Source organism: Theropithecus gelada, chromosome 10, assembly GCF_003255815.1.
Source record: "Theropithecus gelada isolate Dixy chromosome 10, Tgel_1.0, whole genome shotgun sequence".
Taxonomy (NCBI): Eukaryota; Metazoa; Chordata; class Mammalia; order Primates; family Cercopithecidae; genus Theropithecus; species Theropithecus gelada.
This window is the reverse complement of record NC_037678.1, coordinates 76,507,960-76,531,647: the sequence shown is the minus strand read 5'-3', so window position 1 is coordinate 76,531,647 and position 23,688 is coordinate 76,507,960. Positions and strand designations below refer to the sequence as shown.

At 45.1% G+C, this 23,688-nt stretch overlaps 1 protein-coding gene across 1 annotated transcript in view; it reads right to left on the bottom strand.

Moving 5' to 3' along the window:
* The window catches only part of CDS2 (CDP-diacylglycerol synthase 2), a 69,338-nt gene that overhangs the window by 23,313 nt on the left and 22,337 nt on the right, over window positions 1-23,688 (bottom strand). Inside the window, exon 2 of the mRNA XM_025399128.1 lies at window positions 1,055-1,191. Within this exon, the coding sequence (XP_025254913.1) occupies window positions 1,055-1,191 (137 nt within the window). The remainder of the gene's footprint in view (window positions 1-1,054; window positions 1,192-23,688) is intronic.

Here is a 23,688-nt window from a genome sequence, read left to right as displayed (position 1 = left end):
CACAGTACCAATGCCTCAGCCACAACCAAACTTGGCAGAAAAATACACCTAGCTTATATCTTAAAGAAGGTATCAGGCAAAAAACAAACAAACAAAAAGCCAAGGGAAATGTAGTACCCTCTGCTTCTGTATCCACTTGGATGGTTTCTACAGCTGACTATCTGAAGAAAAAAAAACTTTTTTTCCAGCAGCAGGATCCTACACTGTACTGCCCTGAATAATTATGGGAATAACAGTAACATTATGCAATGATAATAGCTACCACAAATATGCATAAGGTAATTTTATGAGGACTTTACATATATTAACTCCTTCAATCCTCAACACACTTCGCTTTTATAGACAAAGAAACAGAGGCACAGGTTGAATAGCTGGCAAACAGTAAAGCTGGGATCTGAATCCAGGGGTCTGGCTGCAAAGTCCACGCCCTTAACCACTGCACAATTCAGACTCCCAAGGGCACAGCTGGAGGCACACATAGGAACACTGAGATAATGCTTTGGGGTCTTATAAGTTGTTTTTGATCTACTCACATAGCTGTGTTAAAAGAACTAAGTTCTCAAGGGCCAAAAGTTTTAACTAGATTCACCTAGGTTAAGATGTTTCCCAGTTCTTCCTGGAGAATTTAAGGAATTGTTCACAATGGATGTGGGAGAGAGAAACTAAACTGAACTGGAAACATGGACTCCTCAGTGAAAAGCAGCCTTCCATTAATCATAAACCCAAGGCCGGTTTCCTGTGCTGTGCAGTGTCTGCTGACCTCACCCACCTCCATCCCTCCTGTCCCCTCTTCCTCTTTGGACTGCACTTCCTAGTTCAGTCTGGAGCACCCTTCCAGGGCCAGATCCTTCCAGCCTTGGTTGCCCTCCCCTCCTGGTCACTGTGCTCACTGCCACCGCTAAGCACTAGATTACACTCAATGGAGCCTGGAGCAGCGGCATGGGAGGCTGACGCAAGGGAGCGGGCCTGTTCTGCAAGACCACGGGCTCTCTGCAGGCTCTTCCAGGGCACTTAGACATGGTGGAAAGCCCCCAACAAGCACCTGCCAGGTTACCTTGAAGACAAGTTGGAAAGCGCCCTATTGAGGACCTCCGGGGTATCATCTGCAGAGACTGGCAGGGGTGCAGATTCTGCCCGGCTTTCACTGTCCGATGCAGTCTCTCCATCTACCTTTGCTTCTGACTCTGACTCCTATGTGGCAGAAATATAGAAGAGAAAAAGGTCAAAAGTGCTGAGTCGACCATTGAGAAGTCTATGCTTGTCATGAGAGATCTATGGGGAAAGACTCCAAACAGGGCCTAAGAACCTGGCACAGTCAGGTGATGGGACCGACAGGACTAGCAGCAATCCTGACGCTATTGTGACATGTGCCGAGGTGGCCAGCCGCACTCTGCTGGAAGAGAGGTGTGCATCTGCACCATGTACCATCTGCTCAACTGCAGAGGACAGATCCAGAAGAGAGAACATGGCTCCTTTGTATCCAAAGAATGCAAAAGGGAGGCAGGGACCGGTTTTACCAGGAGGTTATCCCTGAGCCTGCTAGGGCAGTAAATGGCACTGACCAGGCTCTCTCAGGGGAAGCCAGGTAGTGTGAGCTATTGCCCCGGTAGACCCATTAATGTCAACATGCCCCAAGTCCACAGTGTTATTTCTGGACTTCACTAGAGCACTCTGTGAGGTCAATCACAGTCAGTGTGGACAACGAACCAGAAAGCCTACTCCAGCCAATGCTTGAGCCAGGACTGGTGCACCTCAGTCCTTTCCCTGCCACCAGGCCCTGGGTGTCAAAAGACCCGAAGGAACTCACCCTGCTCCCAGCCTGGGTGAGGGAACCAGAGCCATGCCGGCAGTAAGCTCTTTACCCAAAGTATCAAGGGACGGGATATTCTGAATCCTAGGAATCATCCTACTACTCAAGTCTTTTCTTTCATAAGGGAATTTAGAATAACTGCTATGAGAAGAGGTGGAGGAGAAATTAAATCACTTAGAGTAACAACACTACTTAGTATCTGTATAGCATGCACGGTCTGAAGAGCCTTTCCCATGCCTGCAAGCTTCAGAGCAGTACTGGGAGGAAGGGAAAGGACAGAAGCCCCATTTACAAATAAGAAACAGGATCTGGGAAGTTCAACATGTGGCCCAACGTCTCATATTAACCCAGGTCCTCTGACCTCCCTGATGATTGATAAATACATGGAATTGAGCACTGTTTCACATGTTCATTGGCCATTTGGATATCTTCTTTTGTCAAGTGTTTTTCAAATTATTGGCGAGTTTTTCTCGGAGTTTTCTGCCTTCCTTTTTTTATTGATTTATAGTGGTTTATGTGCTCCAGATTTGAGTACTTTGTGTTACCAATATGTTCTCTCAGACTGCTCTAACCCCCACCTTCACCTCAGGCAAGGTTAGACACTCCAGTTATTTGCTTTCTTAACACTCGGACCTTCTCCCTCTCAGCGCTGGCCACAATGGGGACTTTCATAAATGTCTCCTTGGCTGACAATAAACTCCTTAAAGACAAGAACATAACTTCTTGTTCTCATTATCCCCATGCATGGCACACAGCAAGACGCTTACTAATGGATGGAAGGAGAAGAGAGGAATTAGGTCCAGGTGTGTAAAGAAATACCCAGCTCCTGCCCTCAGGGAGACAGCTCTTTCTAAATTAATTTACAACTGTGACAAGACAGAGGGCCTTAACTAGTGCAGATTAGCAAAACAGAAACACAAAACAGATTAGCAAAACAGAGGGCCTCGCCTAGTGCAGACTGCTGATAAAAAAGAGACAGCTGGCTTTGGTAAAGGCCTGATAAAGATGCCTCATCATTAGGATCCAAGAGGAAGAGCCACAGCTTCTGACAACAGTGACTGCTCCCTACTCTGCCACAGCCGAGCCAGGTGGCTCTGGATAAGTCATCCAAGTGCCTCTATACTTCGGCATCTTCACCTCATAAAAGGGGCCCAGTAAGGTAAGGACCCTCCTTCCAGTGGGGATTCCTTGAAGAGGTATAACCGAACTCTCACCCGGAGCTGTGTCCCAGTACACCACTCCAGAGGTTCTGAAACACAGTAAGGTCTCCAGAGTCGCCCCTCTCCAGGGAGACTAAATGAAGACGAAGCATTCAGAACAGCTGTTCAGTCTTTATTTCAACATTGACACCCACACACCATCGGCAACCACCAGTTGCCAGTAATATTACGGTAATCATTATGAGTTACAAGGTAATGATGCTGCCTGATTATCTGGCTCTGACCTCTAAAATCTCGGGGCTTCAAAATGCTAGCACCTGGACCCCACCGAGACTCCCACAGATGCATTCCAAGAGCCTCTAGAAGCTGCAGGGACTGTGCTCCAGCACAGCAGGCGAGAGGGCACTCACACACAGAAAGCTCCGCACAAGGTTATTTTTAACTTATCCATCCTGTTGTCAAGGAGACTCACAAAGGCTGCTAGTTCCCCAGGCAGGGAAGGACAGGAACAGAACCCAGGCAGCGTTCTGTGAGGGAGGAGCAGGCAGCTGCAGCTCCGTGCTAAGAGCTTCTCTGGATTTCCCGTTAGCCCAGCACTGCATCCTGCAACACTGTCAGACCTGACTCCTCTCCTTCCTTGTAGGAAGGGGTGAAGTGAAGAGGGGTATCCGGAAGCAGGGAGTAGTAAAAGGAGATAGAGAACTGTTACAAAGATACCGCAACTATTGTTACCAAGACCTCAGAGGGACCGATCTGAACAACTAAGAAATGAAGTAATCACCTGAACAAACAAGGCTGAAAGAGATTCACTTTCTAGGTTTCCCCTGCCTTTAAGTGAGTAACTCCAGGTTCCCTGGGCCTCACCTGGGCCTGCTAAGGAAGCATCCTCTGAGCAGGAGACCAACACAGACCACGCTCTCCCAAAAGCTGAGATAGAGCCGAACATGTGCCAAGGGCAAATCCCTGTGAGGGGGGAAACGGCACAGCCTGGGGAAGACACAGAGGAGGAGAGGGGGACGGGTCAGCCAGCCACCCAGCTCCTGATGTCCTGTGGATGCCAAAGGGAACAGAAACGAGAGAACGTGGAGGTCTGCAGTCTTCTGGCTCCTCCCCACCCCGTGGACAAAGGCATTCTGCTTGGGGAAACAACTGCTCACACCTGGGAAAAGGAAGCTGAGTGCCAGCAGCAGCTTCCACAGAGGGTCCAGAAGGAGGCAGGGACCTGGAACCCATGCTCCTTCCCACAAGAAAGGTGGTACATTCTGAACATGTTCATCAGTTTGCTCCTCTGGGGCACAGCGAGGCGGGAAGATGTCAAGGAAAACTTTCTGCAGAATGAGGCAGCAGCCAGTCCAGGAAAGCAAGGCCCAGGGCCGGCTCTGACACTCATGATATGCAGCACAGGCCTCCATCCTCTGGTCTTCAGTGGGGAAAGGACTCCCTATCTCAGAAGGTTGTTGGGATGACCAATGTGACCTCAATGAAAGACTATGAAAACTATAAAGTACTGAATAGCAGCAGGTGCCTGCCGCACTCCCCACAATAGCCTAACCACAGCACACAGGACAGAAGCACGAGAGCCTAAAACACCCACCCCAGACAAGCTGGACACCCTTCCCAAGGAGAGCATCAGGCCTTGCTGGGGCCAACTGCTAATAAATGATCTGGGCACAGCATTTGCCTACCTTGCTTCAAGCTCTTTCACACCGGCAGCCCCGACTCAAAACTGTGTAAGTGGTGTCTGAAACACAAGGGCTAACCATTAAAGCAACAGTCCATGCTAGTAGACTCTGAAGCTGAACCATCTGCCAAAGTGTGGGAGGAAATCTTAGGACTTGTTTCTACTTACCTCATTCTTTTCTTTCCCATGTATGCTTTGTAATAGGCGTTATCAGGACACATGTATATGTTCATGAGTGTAAATTGGGACACATGGTAAAAACACCATATACATGTCAGACATGGCGGTGTGTCAGGGGCCAGGAGTTACCTGTCCACCACTGCACTGAGCGGTGTCTGGAACATAGCAGGTGCCCCAAGATTTGCTGAACTGATGAGCTAATTAATTCTACTTGACCTATGATGGACCAAAGTGTCCAGACTACACTGAGATATGATAGCACACACTTTCCTGCTCGTGTGCCTGACTGGTGCCCCTGCAGCAGCCCTGGAAGCAGGACCAGACCAGCATCCACTCCTGCCTTGCTCCTGGTGGGAGGCGAGACCAGCACGGCAGGGAGAGGCTGCTATGCCTCTTCCGACTCATACCCACCCAGCTCCCAGGCACCCCTCCTCCTTCCTTCCCTTTCGATCCCGAGGGCCAGGAACAGAGGCCAAGTGGGGCAGACCCTCTCAGGTTCTCTCTCAACCACCGCCCATCCTCCCACAGTTCCTCAGCCACTTCCCAAGGGGGCTGTAGTGCTAGAATAAACAGGAAACAAGAGTGATGTTTTAAAGGAAGAGGGAAAGCTCCTCTGAGGGCCCACCCCTTTTGGTTTACATAGACCCTCTAGGGAAAGGCAGAAGCACTTAGGATGAGGGACACATATAGTGTCCTGTGCACTAGGGGCTCAGTAAGAGCCATTAGCATTTTTGGAGAAACTCATGCTCAGAAAGCTTCTCCACCAACTGCCCAGAAGCTTCCATACACACAGCACTGACCCGAAGATCAGAACAGAGCAGAAGCAAGAGAAGGCAGTGAGGGAGGACCAGAGGGAGCAGTGGGCAGGAGGGGATGTTCCTGCCTCAGCCTCCCAAGTAGCTAGGATTACACGTGTCCGCCACCACGCCTGGATAATTTTTATATTTTTAGCAGAGATGAGGGTTCGCCACATTGGCCAGGCTGGTCTTGAACTCCTCACCTCAGGAGGAAGGAAATTTCATTAAAAGGCGGAGTTCAAGGTACTGGTGGGTTATACCTCCAACAACTCTGCCTTTCCCACTGACACTGCATTCAAATTCACAAGTTTCACTGACTAACTCCATAACTTACACAACTTTTTGCATTGCTTTATATACAAATTATCAACTTTCTCCTGGAGGAAAGTCATTAGTCTAAGCCTAACCTTTCTGCTGAATACTATGGCCTCCATCTTCTAGATCAAGCCCTGTGGCCAGTTGCCAGGGAGGGCAACACCCCACTCACACAGACAGGATCCTAGGAGAGAAATTACCAGAGATGGGTCTATCCTTAATAAGCATTCTTAATAAGTGTCAGGGACTTAGGTGGCCATCTCAATGAAAAAGCCAAGTAGCCTTTCATCTGAGTTCCTACTGAAAAAAAAAATACATATATATGTGTGAGAGTATGCATCTGTGTGTGTGTATTGTTAGGAATAACAAAGAAATACTTTAGCCCTAATACTAACTCCATTTGGCAAGTTCAATTGTCAGAACAAAACACCAAGCAGAAGGAGGACCCCACTCTGAATGAATTTACAATCATCCCCAACATGGCCATACCCTGTCCTTCAAAAGCCTCATAGCAATAATGGGATCCAAAGCTACCCAGATGGACAGCTTCACTTCTGGCATCTCTAACAGGTTAACTGCACTCAGAGAAAGGACAAGAAAATACATGAATGTGGCAGATTCAGCTTCTTAAAACCTAACTCTGGCTGTGAGCCATTTTGCCTCCAGATAAAGCTATTTACAAAGGACCACAGGGGACTTGGTAGAGGACACACCACTGGTGGCAAAGGACAACTGTCCCCAGGACAGTCACACTCGGAGCCAGCCATGTGCTTGCTATGCCCTCTCTTCCTACCTCCTCAGAGACTCACTCCATTGCCCTCCCCATCTTCTCACCTCTCTCCCTCACTACAGCCCTACTTACAACCATCTAGGCAGGCTCAACAAACAACTTTTGACAGCTCATCCAACCAATACACTTTTTTCCCCACTTCATGGGTAAACCTCTGGGAAGAGCTGTCGACATTTCATGTCCCCTCCCTGGCTGTGCATCATTCCTCAAACCACAACAACCCAACTTCAGCCCCACCTGTTCCAATGAAGCAGCTCTTCCAGGTCAACGAGGACCTTGTCACAAAACCCACCAGGTACTCAGTCCTCACCTCGTTCAATCCCTCAGCAGCTTTTAATGCTATTATTGAAAAACACTCTTCCTCTGGCTTCCAAGCAGCACCTCCCCCTAGGTTTCCACCTGCCTCTCTGGCCAGGCATCTTTAGCTGGCCTTCTCCTTAGGAACTGCCTCTTCCTCGGCCTGTCCCTTCATTTGAGGGTTCCTTGGGGCTGGTCCTAAGCTCTCTTATTATTCTGCTGCCTCCCACTCTCCCTGAGTTTTCCCATTCATTCTCATGCTCCCTGCTGTCTCTTCTTGAGCTACAGACCCTAACTCTAAATGCCGAATAGATGTCTCCACAGACACCTAAAACTCAACATGTGTCCAAAACCAAGCTCATCATCTCTTCCCACAAATGTCTTCCTTCTACTAGGTGACCTATCTTAGCAAATGGTACCCTTTACCCTGAATTCTCAAGAGAACAAGGTGGCCATCACCCTTAGTGGCTCCTTCCTCAGCTTGTAGATCTCCAAAACAGCTGTCAGCTGCATCCACTCATTATGCCACCCGTCATTCCCGTAATTCAAGCCAACATCATCCCTCCTCTGAGTAACTGCAACAGCCTAACTGGCTACCTCACCTTCAGCCTAGAGTCCATTCCCACCTACACTTTCGCCACTGCAGCACAAGGATCTTCCCAGAAATTCTGATTGTGTCACTCTCCATCCTGAACCCCTCCCACAGCTCCCCAGTACCTAGATAACAGCTCTTTAAAATGGCATACAAGCCCCTTGGGATCAGGGTCTTATCTACTCATCCAGCCTTATCTCTCATAGCCATTCTGAACTAGAGTCAGTTTCTAGAACAGGTTGTACTTTCTCACCTTTAGGATTTTTGCTACTGTGTTCCTATCTAAAATAGTCTGCAAACCACCCTCTACTGAAACCCACTTCTCTTCCGGCAAATTTTCATTGATCCTTTAAGAGTTCCCTTTCTCTCCAAATCTTCCCCAGCTGCCTGTGTGTCCCAGCGGCCCCTGTCCTTCCTTAGGAGTGCTCCCCACCATGGTTCATGCCTGTAATCCCAAAACCTTGGGAGGCCAAAGTGGGAGGATCGCCTGAAGTCTAGGAGGTTGAGGCTGCAGTGAGACCTGATCATGCCACTGCATTCCAGCCTAGACGACAGAGCAAGACCCTGTCTCAAAACCAAAAAACAAAAAAGGACTGCTTCCCACACGGCACAGTCTCCACCTCAAGACCATCATCTCTCTGGGGGAGCCATGTGGATATCCTCACCACTGTACCCCCAGCACCTGGCCTGGCACCTAGAACCACATCTGCATAGGCAGCCACAGTCAATTATGTTGAGAGAATCCAGGGTTTGCTACAGTGGCAGGTACAGCTGGGCTACATATAGCACAGGCCAACCATTCATTTTTGCACTCAATAGCACTATAGGAGGCATTTTAGGGCTGCAGCCAGCTGTCCCACTGTTTATCTCCCCGTCTTCTTAGGCGTTTGTGGCCAAATGTATCCTAAGTGATACGGGGGTTTCCAAAAAAAGTACAGGGTCTGTATGTCTCAGAAAGGACAAGGAAAGCCTGTCTGAAATCCAGTTTCTAGGAATGCAAGGCTTTCTAATTCAAATACATACAGTTGTATTGAGTCCCAACCTCTGCACAACTGCCAATCTCATACATTAAACCCATAATTTTTGTGACAAGGAATGATCAGGAATCCTTCTTTCTCCCAACACTCTCTCACACCTTGCCCATTAAAGCCTCCTTCTGGAGTAAATGCATCTGTTTACTAACAGCAAGCATATAACTATAAATGTGAAAGAGTTGCAGGAAGTACCAACCTCCATCACAAGCCATTACTTAATTCAGAACAGAGACTATCAGAGACAGGAAAACCACTCAGGTCCCCAAGAGGCTCTGCCAATGGCTCTGTTCTGATGACATCACTTGTTTTCCTATTGTCTTCCAGGGTTAGGGGAAAGACACCAAAAATCAGAAGCCCCACTGGAGTTCATTAGGTCCTCCTATTATCAGTTTCTTAGTCGGGCATCTCTCTTTAGTATTTAAAGGAAAATTAGTTTTCAGCCTTACTGGGAAAGGAAGGAATTTTTTTTTTTTTTTTTTAGTTTATTAAGATAAAGCTCTTCCAAGGAGGGAATATGTCGAATACTGCCAAAAGATCTAGTAAGATGGAGAAAACATATTTGCAATCTCAAAACTGGGCTCAAGTGTGCTCCCCAGACCCCTGCCAGGAAGCAGAACCAGGACAGCTGCTGGGTTCCACATGCAACGAGCCCCTAAATCATAAATCACTATCTGGTACCTGCTTCGCTGTCACTCACTTCACAATAGTGCTTTCTACAAAGATTCCTAGACAAAATAAGTAGACATGAGAACAAATGTCCCCAGTGTCTCAAGCCCCAACCTCTCCTATTCCTGTGGGCAGGCAAGCACCCTGGGGCTGTTTACCATATTGGAACTTTATATTGTCACTTTTGTACTATTCCTGGTTTATAACCAACACTCATGGAATCCAGTACCAATTAAATAGACTCTAACTATTCAAGGGAGAAACTAGTATGTTTCTCCCTTGAAGAACATGGAATTAACAGTGTTCTCAATCCCAAATTTGTCATACTAGTTATAGAAGAAATTATGGGCTGGGTCCAGTGACTCACTCCTGTAATCCCAGCACTTCGGGAGGCCGCAGTGGGTGGATCACTTGAGGTCAGGAGTTCAAGACCAGCCTGGCCAATATGGTAAACTCCGTCTCTACTAAAAACACAAAAATTATCTGGGCGTGGTGGCAGGCACCTGTAATCCCAGCTACTTGGGAGGCTGAGGCAAGAGAATTGCCCGAACCTGGCAGGTGGAGGCTGCAGTGAGCCAAGATCGCGCCACTGCTCTCCAGCCTGGGCAACAAAGCTAGACTCTGCTTCAAAAAAAAAAAAGTAAGAAAGAAAGAAAGAAATTATGAAAGCCACAATGCTAAATAGTTTCTCTTTTTGATAAATCACTGGGGATGCCTGGGGAAAAAATTAAATTGAAAATGAGAAAGGCATGGAAGACAGACTCCTAATGGCCAATGATAGGACAATTTGAGCATTAAAATAGTAAACAAAAAGTGATTTAAACACAAGTATATAAAAATTTATGAGTTCATAATGATAACTGTAAGAAATTACTGGCCAGGCGCAGTGGCTCATGCCTATAATCCCAGCACTTTGGGAGGCCAAGGCAGGCGGGATCACCTGAGGTTGGGAGTTTGAGACCAGCCTGACCAACGTGAAGAAACCTCATCTCTACTAAAAATACAGAATTAACTGAGCGTGGTGGCCCATGCCTGTAATCCCAGCTACTCAGTAGGCTGAAGCAGGAGAATTGCTTGAACCCAGGAGGCAGAGGTTGTGGTGAGCCGAGATTGAGCCATTGCACTCCAGCCTGGGCAACAAGAGCAAAACTCCATCTCAAAAAAGAAAACAAAACTACTTTGGCCACCTTTGAAGGGTGCTGAAACACCAAATCTTTTTTTGAAAACCAGTAATTAAAAGGAAAGAGCCTCCCTACATTGCCCAGGCTGGTCTTGAACTTCTGGCCTCAAGTAATTCTCATGCTTTGGCCTCCCAAAGTGCTGGGAGAATAAGCATCAGCCACAGCACCTGGCCATCAAATTACTTTCAAATATCCATTACCTCAGCAAAGAAAAGTCAATGTGGTCTCAGTGTGATCTCCACAGGCTCTGGAGACTAAAGTCTTCAAACATAAGTAAATAAAACAACCTCCATGCTGCAAATCAGATAGACTCTCCTGCCTTCATCTTATCATATATCTTGGCAATGTCAGATCTAGTTGACCATTTCCTCCTTGAAACATTCTCCGCTCAGCTACTTCCATACCATACTTATCAGATTCTCACTCTACCTGACTGGCCGCTCTTTGTCAGTCTCCTGTGCTATTTTATCTCTATCTGACTTCAAAATGTTGAATGGGACCTGGGCTCAGTTCTGGACCTACCACACTCTCTCCCTAAGTATCATCATCCAGCCCCTTGGCTTTAATTACCAATTCCATGCCAATGACCCCAACACTTGTATCTCCAACCCCCAACTTCTCCCTCAAGCTTCAGACTCATATTTCCAACCACTTACCGACATCTCCACGAGAAAGTTTTCACAGGCATCTCAAACATAACACATCTAAACACAGCGCTTTTGACATTGTCTGTAAAACTGTTGATCCTGAAGTCTTGCCTAGTCAGTCAGTTGACAGCATGCGAGTCTATGTACCCTGCATAAGCCAGACACCTGAGAGGTACAGATTGAATATCCCTTACCCAAAATGCTTGAGAACGTAAGTGTTTTGCATTTCAGAATTCTTTTCAGAATTTGGAATATTTGCATTACACTTACTGGTTGAGCATCCCTAATCAGAAAATCCTAAATCCAAAATGCTCCAATGAGCATTTCTTTTGAGCATCACATTGGCACTCAAAAACTTTCAGATTTTGAAAATTTCAAATTTTTGATTTTGGGATGTTCAACCCTTAATTCTTATCTCCCCATCTTCCCCCCAGGTACTGGACACTGCAGTTAGTTCCCTCTTAAAAATCCATTCAACTCTTTTCATGGTATACAGTAGCTCGTACAGTCTACTTATTTTTAATCCTGCCCCTCTGCCACAGTGATAGGTTCACGAACAGGCATTTACCCCAGCCTAAGGCAATGTGCACCTTGACTGTTTTGGAGTAGGCACTTGACTCAAGATGGTACAATCAGTTCAAATAGCAAAAATAGCTACTGGTATTTTAGGCTATATTAACACAGGCATGGTCTGGTTCTAGTTAGCATTAGTCAGACTTTACCTAGAGGCTAAATATGTCCAATGGAGTGGTTAAAACAGTAAAGAGACCAAAAAGAGCAAGACGATAAAATGAATAGATGAAGAAACCAGAAGGGCTAAGCGTGGAGACAACCAGGAAATGAGCATACTCTACTGCAGTACTGAAAAGGAGAAACTGGTTTTATGTCCCTAACAAGGAAAAATTATTAGGTAAATGACAGTAAATCAATTTTCTGTGCAGCTATTAACAAGACAACTATAAACACCGTGCAGCAACATGAAAAAGGCAGAATATAAAACTATGTCTATACTGGGCTATACTACATACACAAAGTATGAAAACAATTGATGTATGTGTCAGTTATCAATGGATTGCCTCTCAAAGTATGTGTCAGTTATAAATTGACTAAATCCTTGGTGACTCTGCTGGGCTTGGATCAATCCCTTTCAGGTCCACTGCTACCTCCAGGTTTTGTCAGTATAGAACTTTCTGCAATAATGGAAATGTTCTCTCTGTACTGTCCAATATAAGAGCCACAGCTGCGTATGGCTATTAAACAATTAAAATGTGGCTAGTGTGACTAAGGAAGTGAATTTATGTATTTATTTTTAATTAAATTTAAACTGCCACACACTTCACATCCACTAGAGTGGCTATTTTCAAAAAAGAAAAACCAAAATAACAAGTATTGGTGAAGATGTGAAAAAACTGAAACCTTTGTGCACTGTTGGTCAGAATGTAAAATAATGCAGCTGCTATAGTAAACAGTCTGGCAGTTCCTCAAAAAATCAAACACAGAATTACCACATGACTCAGCAATTCCACCTCTGGGTATACACCCAAAAGAACTGAGGGCAGGGACTCAAAGAGATATTTGTACACCCATATTCACAGCAGCCTTATTCACAATAAACAAAAATGTAGAGGCAATCCGAGTATCCATCAACAAAGGAATGAACAAAATGTAGTATACATACACAGTGGCATATTATTCAGCCTTAAAAAGGAAGGAAATTCTCACACATGCTACCACATGGATGAACCTTGAGGACATTGTGCTAAGCGAAATAAGCCAGACACAAAAGGACAAATATATGATTCCACTTACATGAGGTACCTAGAGTAGTCAAATTCATAGAGACAGAAAATAGAATGGTGGTTGTCAGGGGCTGGGGGAGTGAGAGGGGAGAGTTGCTTAATAGGTACAGGGTTTCATTTGGGGAAGATGAAAATATTCTAGAATGTTTGTTCTGGTGACAGTTGCAAAACAACGTGAATCTAATCAATGCCATAGAACCATATGCTTGAAAATGGTTAAAATTATCAATTTTATGTTATATATAATATTTAGCCACAGTAAGAAAAGGTTTAATTGGCCACATGTGGCCAGTGGCTACTATACTGGACAGTGCAGACAGTCTAACAGCTGTATCTACCCCAACCTGCAACCAGGGAGAAAACTGCTAAGGTTCCCCAAAGCTCTGATTCCCCTACTACTGTGAGGAGGGGGCTGGAACCCCCAATACCACCTCAGCAACCTACAACTTCTAGTCCTCAATAGCCAGGTGAACAGGATTCTGAACAAGGTTCAATCAGTCAAGGACAGACCTATCCCTTCAGCAAGCATATGAAGCGTTAAGTAGTTGCAGGGCTAAGAAAAGACCTGAGCAAAGCCATCCTCAGCAGAGATTCCAGCTCTCCCCTGCCTTTCTTTTAAATTTAATTCAGTGGCCAGTTACTACTCTGCCTTTTAACAGAAGCAGCAACAGATATAACAGTTGTGATTCTCGCAGCATCAAATGGCAGTGGCACAAACAGCTCAGCTTCATCATCATCGGCATATGGGCAGCCGGTCAAAAAGTAAAATGAAGAGAGGCATGCCAACCACTCCAGTATTCTGAATCTTGCATTACTTTTCCCTCTTTTTAAAAAACATAAGGGCACTGAATCACAACAATTCTGAGTTTTTACTTCATTTTTTAAAATGTGTCAGTAATTTATACTGCTAAGATGTACACACTTTACACAGATGCCCAACCCCATTATTTTTTAAGTAAAAACAGGGGAATTATTTAACAAACCAAGGTTGGTTTGCTTTTTAACCACACATAATATATATGGAAATGACCTGAAAATTACTAGAAACATCTTTCAAAAGAACACAGCTTGGTATATACTTAGTAGAAAAGGTTTGTGAATAGTGTAACAAATACAATTTTTACCAATTTGTTATGGGGAAAAGATGAACAAAACAAAGCTGGTTACCATCTGCACAGGCATTATTATTCCTTTGACATCTTGCTAATAGTCTTTTAATGAAGATCAAAACACCTAAAATTTTCTTCTGATGCTTTACAAAGATTCCTTACACTTGTTTACATGCACATCATCCAAAAAAAAGGAAAAAAAACTGTAATATACTTTTAAATTACTGAACTATAAAATTTTAACATAATTTCATCTTCAAATGAATTTATCAAGACCATTGAGTCATTCTTTGATGCTTCTCTGTTTTACATTTTCTGACATAAAATTTCAATCTGATTTCAGAGCAGCTTGCTTACCCTTCTGTTCCATTGCAAAGACACACGGGTTAAAGCAAGGTTTTCCTGACATCAAGTGCCTCACCCTCACCGGTGCTGAAATAACAGCGTGAATGAGTCTCAGTTCATCTTCACTGCCAGATTTAAATTTTGTTTGGAGAACCCCTAACATATCAGCAGAGAACACAGTTTGCAAATCACTGCAAAACACCACCTTACATCTCTGACAAATGAGTCATTACTACTCGAGGATGCACCTTGTGAGATACAACGATCACCCAGTATCAAATTCCTACTGTGTCCCCAAACCACCAGCTGCTCAGAAACTGGCTGTGTTCTCATTCTGTCACTCCAACCAGAAATTGGGGTACATACTGGTGGCTCTGTTTGTACATATCAAACCAAAATTCACAAGCTTTACTGTTAATAGAAAAGTCTACTTATAGTCTTATATCCTGAAAATATGTCATTTGATGACTTGGAGACCAGAGTCAAACAGATTCCATTATAATCTGGAAACAGCTGAAAAATCCTGGTGAGATTTTACAGGGTTTTTAAAAAAATGATGACCTAGGCCGGGCGCAGTGGCTTACGACTGTAATCCCAGCACTTTGGGAGGCCGAGGCAGGTAGATCATTTGAGGTCAGGAGCTCAAATCCAACCTGGGCAACATGGTGAAACCCCATCTCTACTAAAATACAAAAAATTAGCTGGGCATGGTGGCAGGTGCCTGTAATCCCAGCTACTCGGGAGGCTGAGGCAGGAGAATCACTTGATCTCGAGAGGCAGAGGTTGCAATGAGTCGAGATCATGCCATTGCACTCCAGCCTGGGCAACAGGAGCAAAACTCTGTCTCAAAAAAAAAAAAATGACCTAAAGCAGAAGCCAATTTTTTGGCTTCCCTGGGCCACATTGGAAGAAGAACAATTGTCTTGGGCCACATATAAAATACACTAACACTAACGATAGCTGATAAGCTCAAACAAACCAAAAAAAAACCAAAAAACTCATGTTTTAAGAATGTTTACAAATTTGTGTTGGATTGTGGGTCGGAAAAATGTGAACTAAAGGACGTAAAATGATAATGTCAGTAACAAGCTCCTTCAGAAAGAAGTGGAATAAATGCCTGCCATCTATCCCAATCTGAAATCTTGGCCTACTGTGGTCTGAATATTTATGTCTCCCCAAAATTCATACACTGAAATTCTAACCCCCAACTCAATGTATTAGAAGATGGGGCTATTGGAAGGTGATTGGGTCATGAGGCTGAACCCCTCATTAATGGGATTAGCACCCTTATAAAAGAGGTCCCAGAGCAATCCTTCTTCCACCACATGAGGACTCAGTGAGAAGCCATGGATGAATCAGAAAGCAGCTCTTTACCAGACACAATCTGCTGGCACCGTAATCTTGGACTTCCCAGACCCCAGAACAATGAGAAACAAACTTCTGTTGTTTATAAGCTTCCCAGTTCATGGTGTTTCATAATAGTAGCCCAAACAGACTGACACATGGCCTGTCTTTCCCCGCCCAGGCCCCAGATCCCACATCTTCCAGTGCTCTCCCACACCAATCAACTCCTCCTCTCTCTACCTCTACCATATGATCTTTTCTCTCAGATTTTTTTCCACTCTTCAGATGTTTGTCCTAAAACCATTTTCCTTTCAACTCCATTCGGCCTGGAGTCACCAATTCACTTCTCCTCCTCTTTACTTCCAAACTCTTTTACAAAGTCTGCATCTACCATATGTTCTCAAACTTCCTGAGTCTGGCTTCAGCCTACACTGTTTCAGAAAACCATTTCCTGAAAGATTAGCTCCTGACTGTCAAGCCCCACACACTGTTCTCCAGCATCCTCACAGCTATCTCAGCAGCATCCAAACAATTCTTGTTTTGCGCACCACCATCCCCTTCCCACCCAGATCCCTGGTGTCCTGGACATTTAGTGTCTTACTATCCAGCTTCGTTCCACTCTGTGCAGTAACGGTTCCTTTATTTTGCTTTTGAGTACTCCTCCCACCCCCTACTCCAAGTGTAGGCACATAATTTAGACCTGATTCATCAGAGCACTGTGCTCCCTTGACCACAGTGACCAGGTCAAAGATGACAAGAACATATAACAGCGATTTCCTGTGCTTCTGAAGCCACCAGGATGAAGGCATGACCTTTCCCATGGGACTCTCACCTGCTGGCCGACATCTTGCTACATCTAGCTACTACCATTTAAAACCCAAAAATGAAGCCAACATGAGGGGGAGCCAAGAGATGGAGGGAGACCAAAGCTTGGTGATATTTGAGAACCTGGATTAAACCAGGCCTGAAGCTAGAATTACCTTAGTCTTCTAAGTTACATGAGCCAATGGATTCCTTTTTTTCTTTTTAGTCAATTTGAGTGGCTGCCTGCATTTACAATTAATCACATCTGAATCCTCTCCAATGACATCTTCTCTGTTCTTCCTCCCCACACTTTCTAAATGCCAGTAGCTCCCCCAGGCTGTATCTCCACACTGCCCCTTAGTGAGCTGACCCTGCCATTCAGCCTCTCTTCTGTGGACCAGCTCCCATAACACGAGTTACGTCCTCTCCTCCAAGCTCCAGTGCAACCTTTCAACCTGTCAACAAGATACCTCCAACTCAGTGGGTTCAAAAACAACCACCATATTTCCCACCCACACTAGTTCATCCTTCTGCTTTCCTTCAAGACCCTAATCTCCCTGAAATGTGCCCCATGGAAAAGACTGTCCACATCACTGTTGCCAAATCCCCTGCCCTATACACCTCCTCAGTTCTCACACTATGCAGACCCTTTCATTTAGGGTCTTTCCCATTCTCACAGCTAGCACCCTTGCTGAAGCCTGCAGATCAACCCTTCACTACTACGCTGGCCTCCTAATTGGCATCTCCACAAATTCCTCCCTTCTCTCATTTATTCTCCACACACGACCATATTAATCTTCAAAAAGCACAGCTCTGATTACACCCCTCCTCCATTCATTTTTGCCTAGTGAATTAGACAAACTGTTCCCACTCAAGGTCCTTCACAATCCATCCCAGTCCATCCCCCACACCACCTGCTCCAGCCAAGCAAAACTGCTGCTCCCTGTTCCTGATTACATCCCACCCTTCCCTCCTCTCCCCCTTTACTCTCAATCTTTTCTCCTCCCTGTTCATCCTTACAAGCCACTAAGATAAACCTCTTCTGATTGCTGTCTATGGATAGGCAGAAAACTCCCCCCAACAAAATTCACTTCCTAATCCCTGGAACCTGTGAATATTATCTTACACGGCAAGAAGAGTAAATATTACCTTACATGGCAAAAGATATGACTAAGCTAAGAGAGAAGGGATTTATCCTGGATTATCCATGTGGGCCCTAAATGTAATCATATATATCCTTATGAGAGAGGGAGGAGATTAGAAACAGAGGAGAGAGCAATGTGACGACAGAGCAGAGAGAGACATGGCTACAGCCAAGGAACGCCAACAGAAGCTAGAAGGGAGACAGCTAGATCCTCCCTAGAGGCCCCATATGATTTTTTATGAGTTATATTTACAGTAAGAGGGCACCTTCCATAATTTTAGACTTTGAGATTATAAAAAGTAGGGACTGCCTTATTCATCTTTGTTTACCTTGAGAGCTCCTTGCCTTGAACCTGTTAAAAACTCAAGGAGTAATTTTTTTTAAATGAATGAAATCCATCAACCTTTATCTACAAGGCCCGCAATATTGCCTTGCCAGCATTTGTGTGGGAAAGACAACCTTAGAGCTACAGTTACATAAACACAACTAATGACTAAAAGCACAGCATTTCAGCCCTTCCCAAAGGTTAAAATGACTTGGGGTGGGGGAGTGCCTCCAAGGAATGACCATAAAATGGAGCGTGGTAATAAATGAGCTGCATTTCCCCCAGCAGCAAAGGTCCTCCCAGGGATAATGGCTAAGTAGGCAGAGTAAAAACTTTTAGAGTCCTAAGCGGTTCAATCTTGCCCTACGGAATGTGTAGGTCTATAGATGTTTTCATTCATTTCCCTTGAATAACGGGAAACGCTCTAAGCAGAGTCGCAACAAACCAGCTGAGTCCAATGGCTCATGCCTGTAATCCCAGCACTATGGGAGGCCAAGGCAGGCGGATTGCTTGAGCTCAGAAGTTTGAGACCAGCCTGGGTAACATGGTGAAACCACATCTCTACTAAAAATACAAAAATTAAATGAGTGTAGTGGCACGCACCTATAGTCCCAGCTACTCGGGAGGCTGAGGTGGGAGGATCTCTTGAGCTCGGCAGGTGGAAGCCGCAGTGAGCCAAGATCGCACTACTGCAGTCCAACCTGGGCAACAAACTAAGATCTTGTCTCATTAAAAAACAAAAACAAAAGACATCTGTCCTTTGTGCCAACTGGACAGCACACTGGAAAGCTCCTTCAGATACTGGCACTTCAAAAGGCTATATCCTATTAAGAAACACCTGCTTTATTCTTCTAACATCACTACCACCTGAAATGACTGCACATTTGTCTGTCTCCTCCACTCGGACAAATGCTCAGAGTGGAAGAGACTTTGTTTATTCACTGCTATATCCCCATGGCCTACAACACAGCCTAGGACATACCCTGACAGTGTTTCCAAGCTGCCTCTCTCCCAGAGAACTACCAAGGGTGGTGAACCCAGAAGGTCAAGGCTCTTAGAATGAAAGCCTCAGCTGTGAACTACCAAAGCCAGAGAACACCTCACAGCCCAAGAGAGCCTCGAGGCTCGGCAGCTGGGGAAAAAGTTTCCGGGTATGGGCTATGGGACTTCTACTCCCAGAGGTGCTGGCTGGGAGCAACGATCTCACAATCAGACAAGCTTGCAGATGACAGGACAGCTTAGCACTCAGGCCCTCCACGTAGGTATTCTGGAGCCTGAGGGAGACATGAGGTGGGAACGGGGTGGAAAGAAATCTCTCCATAGGCAAAGTCTACAGGCAAGGAAGGAACTGCAGGTCAGCACAGTGAGGGTGGGGAGCTGTGCACAGTCATCATTTGTCATACCCGCATGCCACCTGAAGAGCTTCATCCTATTAGGGGGAGGCCATGAAAGTTTCCAAGCCACAAACCTCCAAAGCAAAAGCAAATGCCTCCGACTCAGTCACAAAAACACAAACCAAAAACATTCTCAGTACTTAAGAATGGTAAGATCAGGAACTCACTAAAGCTACATTAATAATGAATATCAATCTTGTAAATACATTAAGGGAGAGTGATAAACAAGACATAAAACAAAAAGGGCTGCAACTGTCTTTCCAAAGCAAGTCACTCCTCATCTCAGGGAGAAGAGTAGCTCAAATGCATGGGAAAAAGGGGAAACAGTACAAGCTGTAAGATCTTGGGAGAAATCTGACCACTGGGTCTTACCTTTTTCATCCACAAAAAGGAATTCCTATCTTAAGAGTTATTGGGAAAATAAAACAAAGTTGTGTTTTTCAAACTATAGGTTGAGACCTACTGGGTCTTGAAATCAATTCAGTGGGTCACAACTAGCAAAATATAAAATAAGATATGGAACCAGAAGTCAGGCTAGTGGCTCCCCTGAGTGGGGGCAGTGACTAGGAGACATCATGAGAGATGCTTCCCAGGGACTGGTGCCATTTTGTTTTATCTCGGTTGCAGGGATGTGCTTACTTTATGAAAAGTCATTGTAAAACTATGATATGTACACACTCTATATGTATGTTATACTTTAATAAAAAGTGTACATAAAAAGTATAAGATAGACTCAAACAGAAAAGAAAACTTCTGAATATATCACAAATAGTAAGTACTGCTTCTCGAAACTTTTGTATCCAAGTGATACATGCCTGCAAGGTGGTATTGGGACACACTGTAAGTTTACTTACTCCTGCGGATCAAGGTTCAAAACAAGCCCCAAAGGCCCCAAGATAATCCAGATAAAATATTGTGAACTACACTACACAAAAGCTGGCTATCACTGTGGGACAAAACAGGAGGGAAAGGAGACATAGTATGGCTGACCTTTTACAGATGAGAACCTAAAACACAAAGCCATAATGCCTGTGTGGTACAAATGCATTCTAAATGGCATGCTTTTCCAGTTACTCCACTTATATTTTGAGAGCTATCCACACCAAGGTGTCCTCATTTAAAAGCCTTCTTCTTTTCCTCCATAATCCTCAAGAGGAGGAAGAAAACCAATCAGTAAAGCAAAGTTTTTGTCTAGAGACTAATTCGTGTGTGTGTGTGTGTGTGTGTGTGTGTGTGTGTGAAAGAGAGATGGAGTCTCACTTTGTCACCCAGGCTGGAGTACAATGGCGCGATCTTGGCTCACTGCAACCTCTGCCTCCCGAGTTCATGTAATTCTCCTACCTCAGCCTCCCAAGTAGCTGGGACTACAGGTGTGTGCCACCATGCCTGGCTAATTTTCTGTATTTTTAGTAGAGACGGGGTTTCACCCTGTTGGCCAGGCTGGTCTTGAACTCCTGATCTCAAGTGATCCACCCGCCTCGGCCCCGCAAAGTGCTGGAATTACAGGCATGAGCCACTGTGCCGCGCCTGCCTGGAGACTAATTCTTATGCCAGTTCAAAGAGTTTCCAAACTAAAGATGAAACAAAAGTACACCAAGATAAACAGGAAATGCTGTCTTTGAAACAAAAACCATAGGACACTAGCAATAAAAAGGCTGCAATCTCGGCCAAAAAAAGGAATCCTTAAAGTTACCAAATACAAGGTGGGATTCTTTAGAGATGAAAGTTTAACAGGAAAGAGCTGCAGTTCAGTGCTCTCATCATTCCCCTACTCCTAGTTTATCAGCACGAGGAAAAAAAAAAACTTGAAAATACACTTATATCAATGTCACCAATTACGAATATTTTAAAAGATCATTGCTTGTTTTTTGTTGTTATTGTTGTTATTTGTTTTTTTAAAAAAAACATGGAGTCTAGGCCAGGCATGGTGGCTCATGCCCATAATCCCAGCACTTTGGGAGGTGCAGACAGAAGGACTGCTTGAGGCCAGGAGTTCAAGACCAACCTGGGCAACACAGCAAGACCCCACTTCTACAAAAATTTTATTTATTTATTTTTAAGAGATGGGATCCTGCTATGTTACCAAGCTGGACTCGAACTCCTGGGCTCAAGCAATCCTCCAACTTCAGCCTCCCAAGTAGCTGAGACTACAGGTACATACCACCTTGCCCACTGATCACTGCATTTTAAATCTTAGTTTTAACTCTAAATTAAATGTAGTAAATCAAGTAAATGTAATTTAGTACATCTTAGTAAACATTAAATTTTATCTACTAACCTACACAGGAATGGTAATTTATGTTGTGCATTTAATTTTTATCAAATTTGGTTTTTATTTGATATTCGCTAATGTGTCCAAACTTGGTGCACTTTTGTCAGTTTTACTTTTTTAGTTTTATAAATTCTAAGTACTTTTTAATGAAATATTGGGACTAGCCGGGTACGGGGGCTCACGCCTGTAATCCCAGCACTTTGGGAGGCTGAGGCGGGCGGATCACGAGGTCAGGAGACAGAGACCATCCTGGCTAACACGGCGAAACCCCATCTCTACTAAAAAATACAAAAAAATTAGCCAGCGTGGTGGCGGGCGCCTGTAGTTCCAGCTACTCGGGAGGCTGAGGCAGGAGAATGGCGTGAATCCACAAGGCGGAGCTTGCAGTGAGCCGAGATCGCGCCACTGCACTGTAGCCTGGGCAACAGAGCAACACTCTGTCTCAAAAAAATAAATAAATAATAAAAATAAAAGAAATATTGGGAATGATACTAAGTATATCATATGTTAATGTAGCATTAACACTGTCAACTTGTTAAGGTGGTGCTTCAACACTAAAAATAAACACTAACATGGCAATATTTTATTTTGCTGCACAACAAATTCCTGCTGAAACCAGAGGCCTGGTTCTCATTGCCCAGGCAGCTGCTAATCTTCAAAGCTGATTTAGTACCAACTCAACCTCCTGACAACCATATATGCTTGGAACAGCCAGGTCTGACCAGCAAGGAGTTCATGACCAAGTCAGAAGGTGGCTCAGCATGTGATCTCTGGCTACTTTGTTCCCCTGATAGTTTTGCCCTTCTGCCAGGAACCCCTATGATGAATCAACATGCCTTTACTGAATCACGTGGGAGCTACAGAAGTCTAAGACAAATAACCTGACTCCAGAGACCATCTGCTGAGGAGACAGCATCTAATGAGGGTTTGGACAGTCAATTTCCAAAGAAGCCTGGAGAGGAGACAGAGATGAGGAAATGGGGTGGGAGTGTCAGGAGAGCTCCACAGCAGAGGCTGGGGCTGGAGCTGAGTTGGGCCTCAGGATGAGGGCACTGTGCCACACAGGCCTGGCACTGCTCCAGGGTGCCCTTGCTTTTGGCCTGCAGGCCCCATGGAACCCAGCGGCCCCTGTCACCTCCTCTTCTCTCTGAGACTGGGTACAAAGTAAGGCAAGGGCTGCCCCACTCCTATGGCCCTGCTGGCTGACCCTGAGAAACTTCCAAGTCTTCCCTGTGTTAGGGGCTCTTTGGCCAACCTGTGGGAGAAAAATGGCTGGCGGAAACCAGGAAGCTGGGAAGGCAGAATCGTAACGCAAAGAACATGGAACTGAGATTCAGCACACCTGGGTTCAAACTCCAACATGTCAAGTTACTGAACTGCAGGTCTGTTTGCTCATCCTGGTAAAATAAGGGCCAATGCTTCTGATAATCCAGTGAGCCCGTTTCTAGAAATGGACACAGGAGGACAGCTGGTTACTGCATGGTCAGCCCTGCTGAGCAGCCAGCCAAGCCAACACAAAGTTACACTGCCCCAAACCCTCCTCAGTTATCACAGTTGCAGCACTTTGAAAAATGGATCATTTTTTAAAATCCTTTAAGAAAGTGTCACATTTTAGATCTCTACTTCACACCCCATTAAAAGATATTCCAGATGGATGAAAGATTTCAATGTCAAAAGCAAACTATAAAAATACTAGGAGGGCCAGGCACGGTGGCTCACACCTGTAATCCTAGCACTTTGGGAGGCCAATGTGGGTGGATCGACTAAGGTCAGGAGTTCGAGAAGAGCCTGGCCAACATGAGAAACCCCATCTCTACTAAAAATATAAAAATTAGCCAGGCGTGGTGGGGGGCACCTGTAATCCCAGCTACTTGGGAGGCTGAGGCAGGAGAATCACTTGAACCCAGGGGGCAGAGGTTGCAGTGAGTCAACATCGTGCCACTTCACTCCAGCCTGGGTGGAACAGCAACACTCCATCTCAAACAAACCAAAAACACCAGGA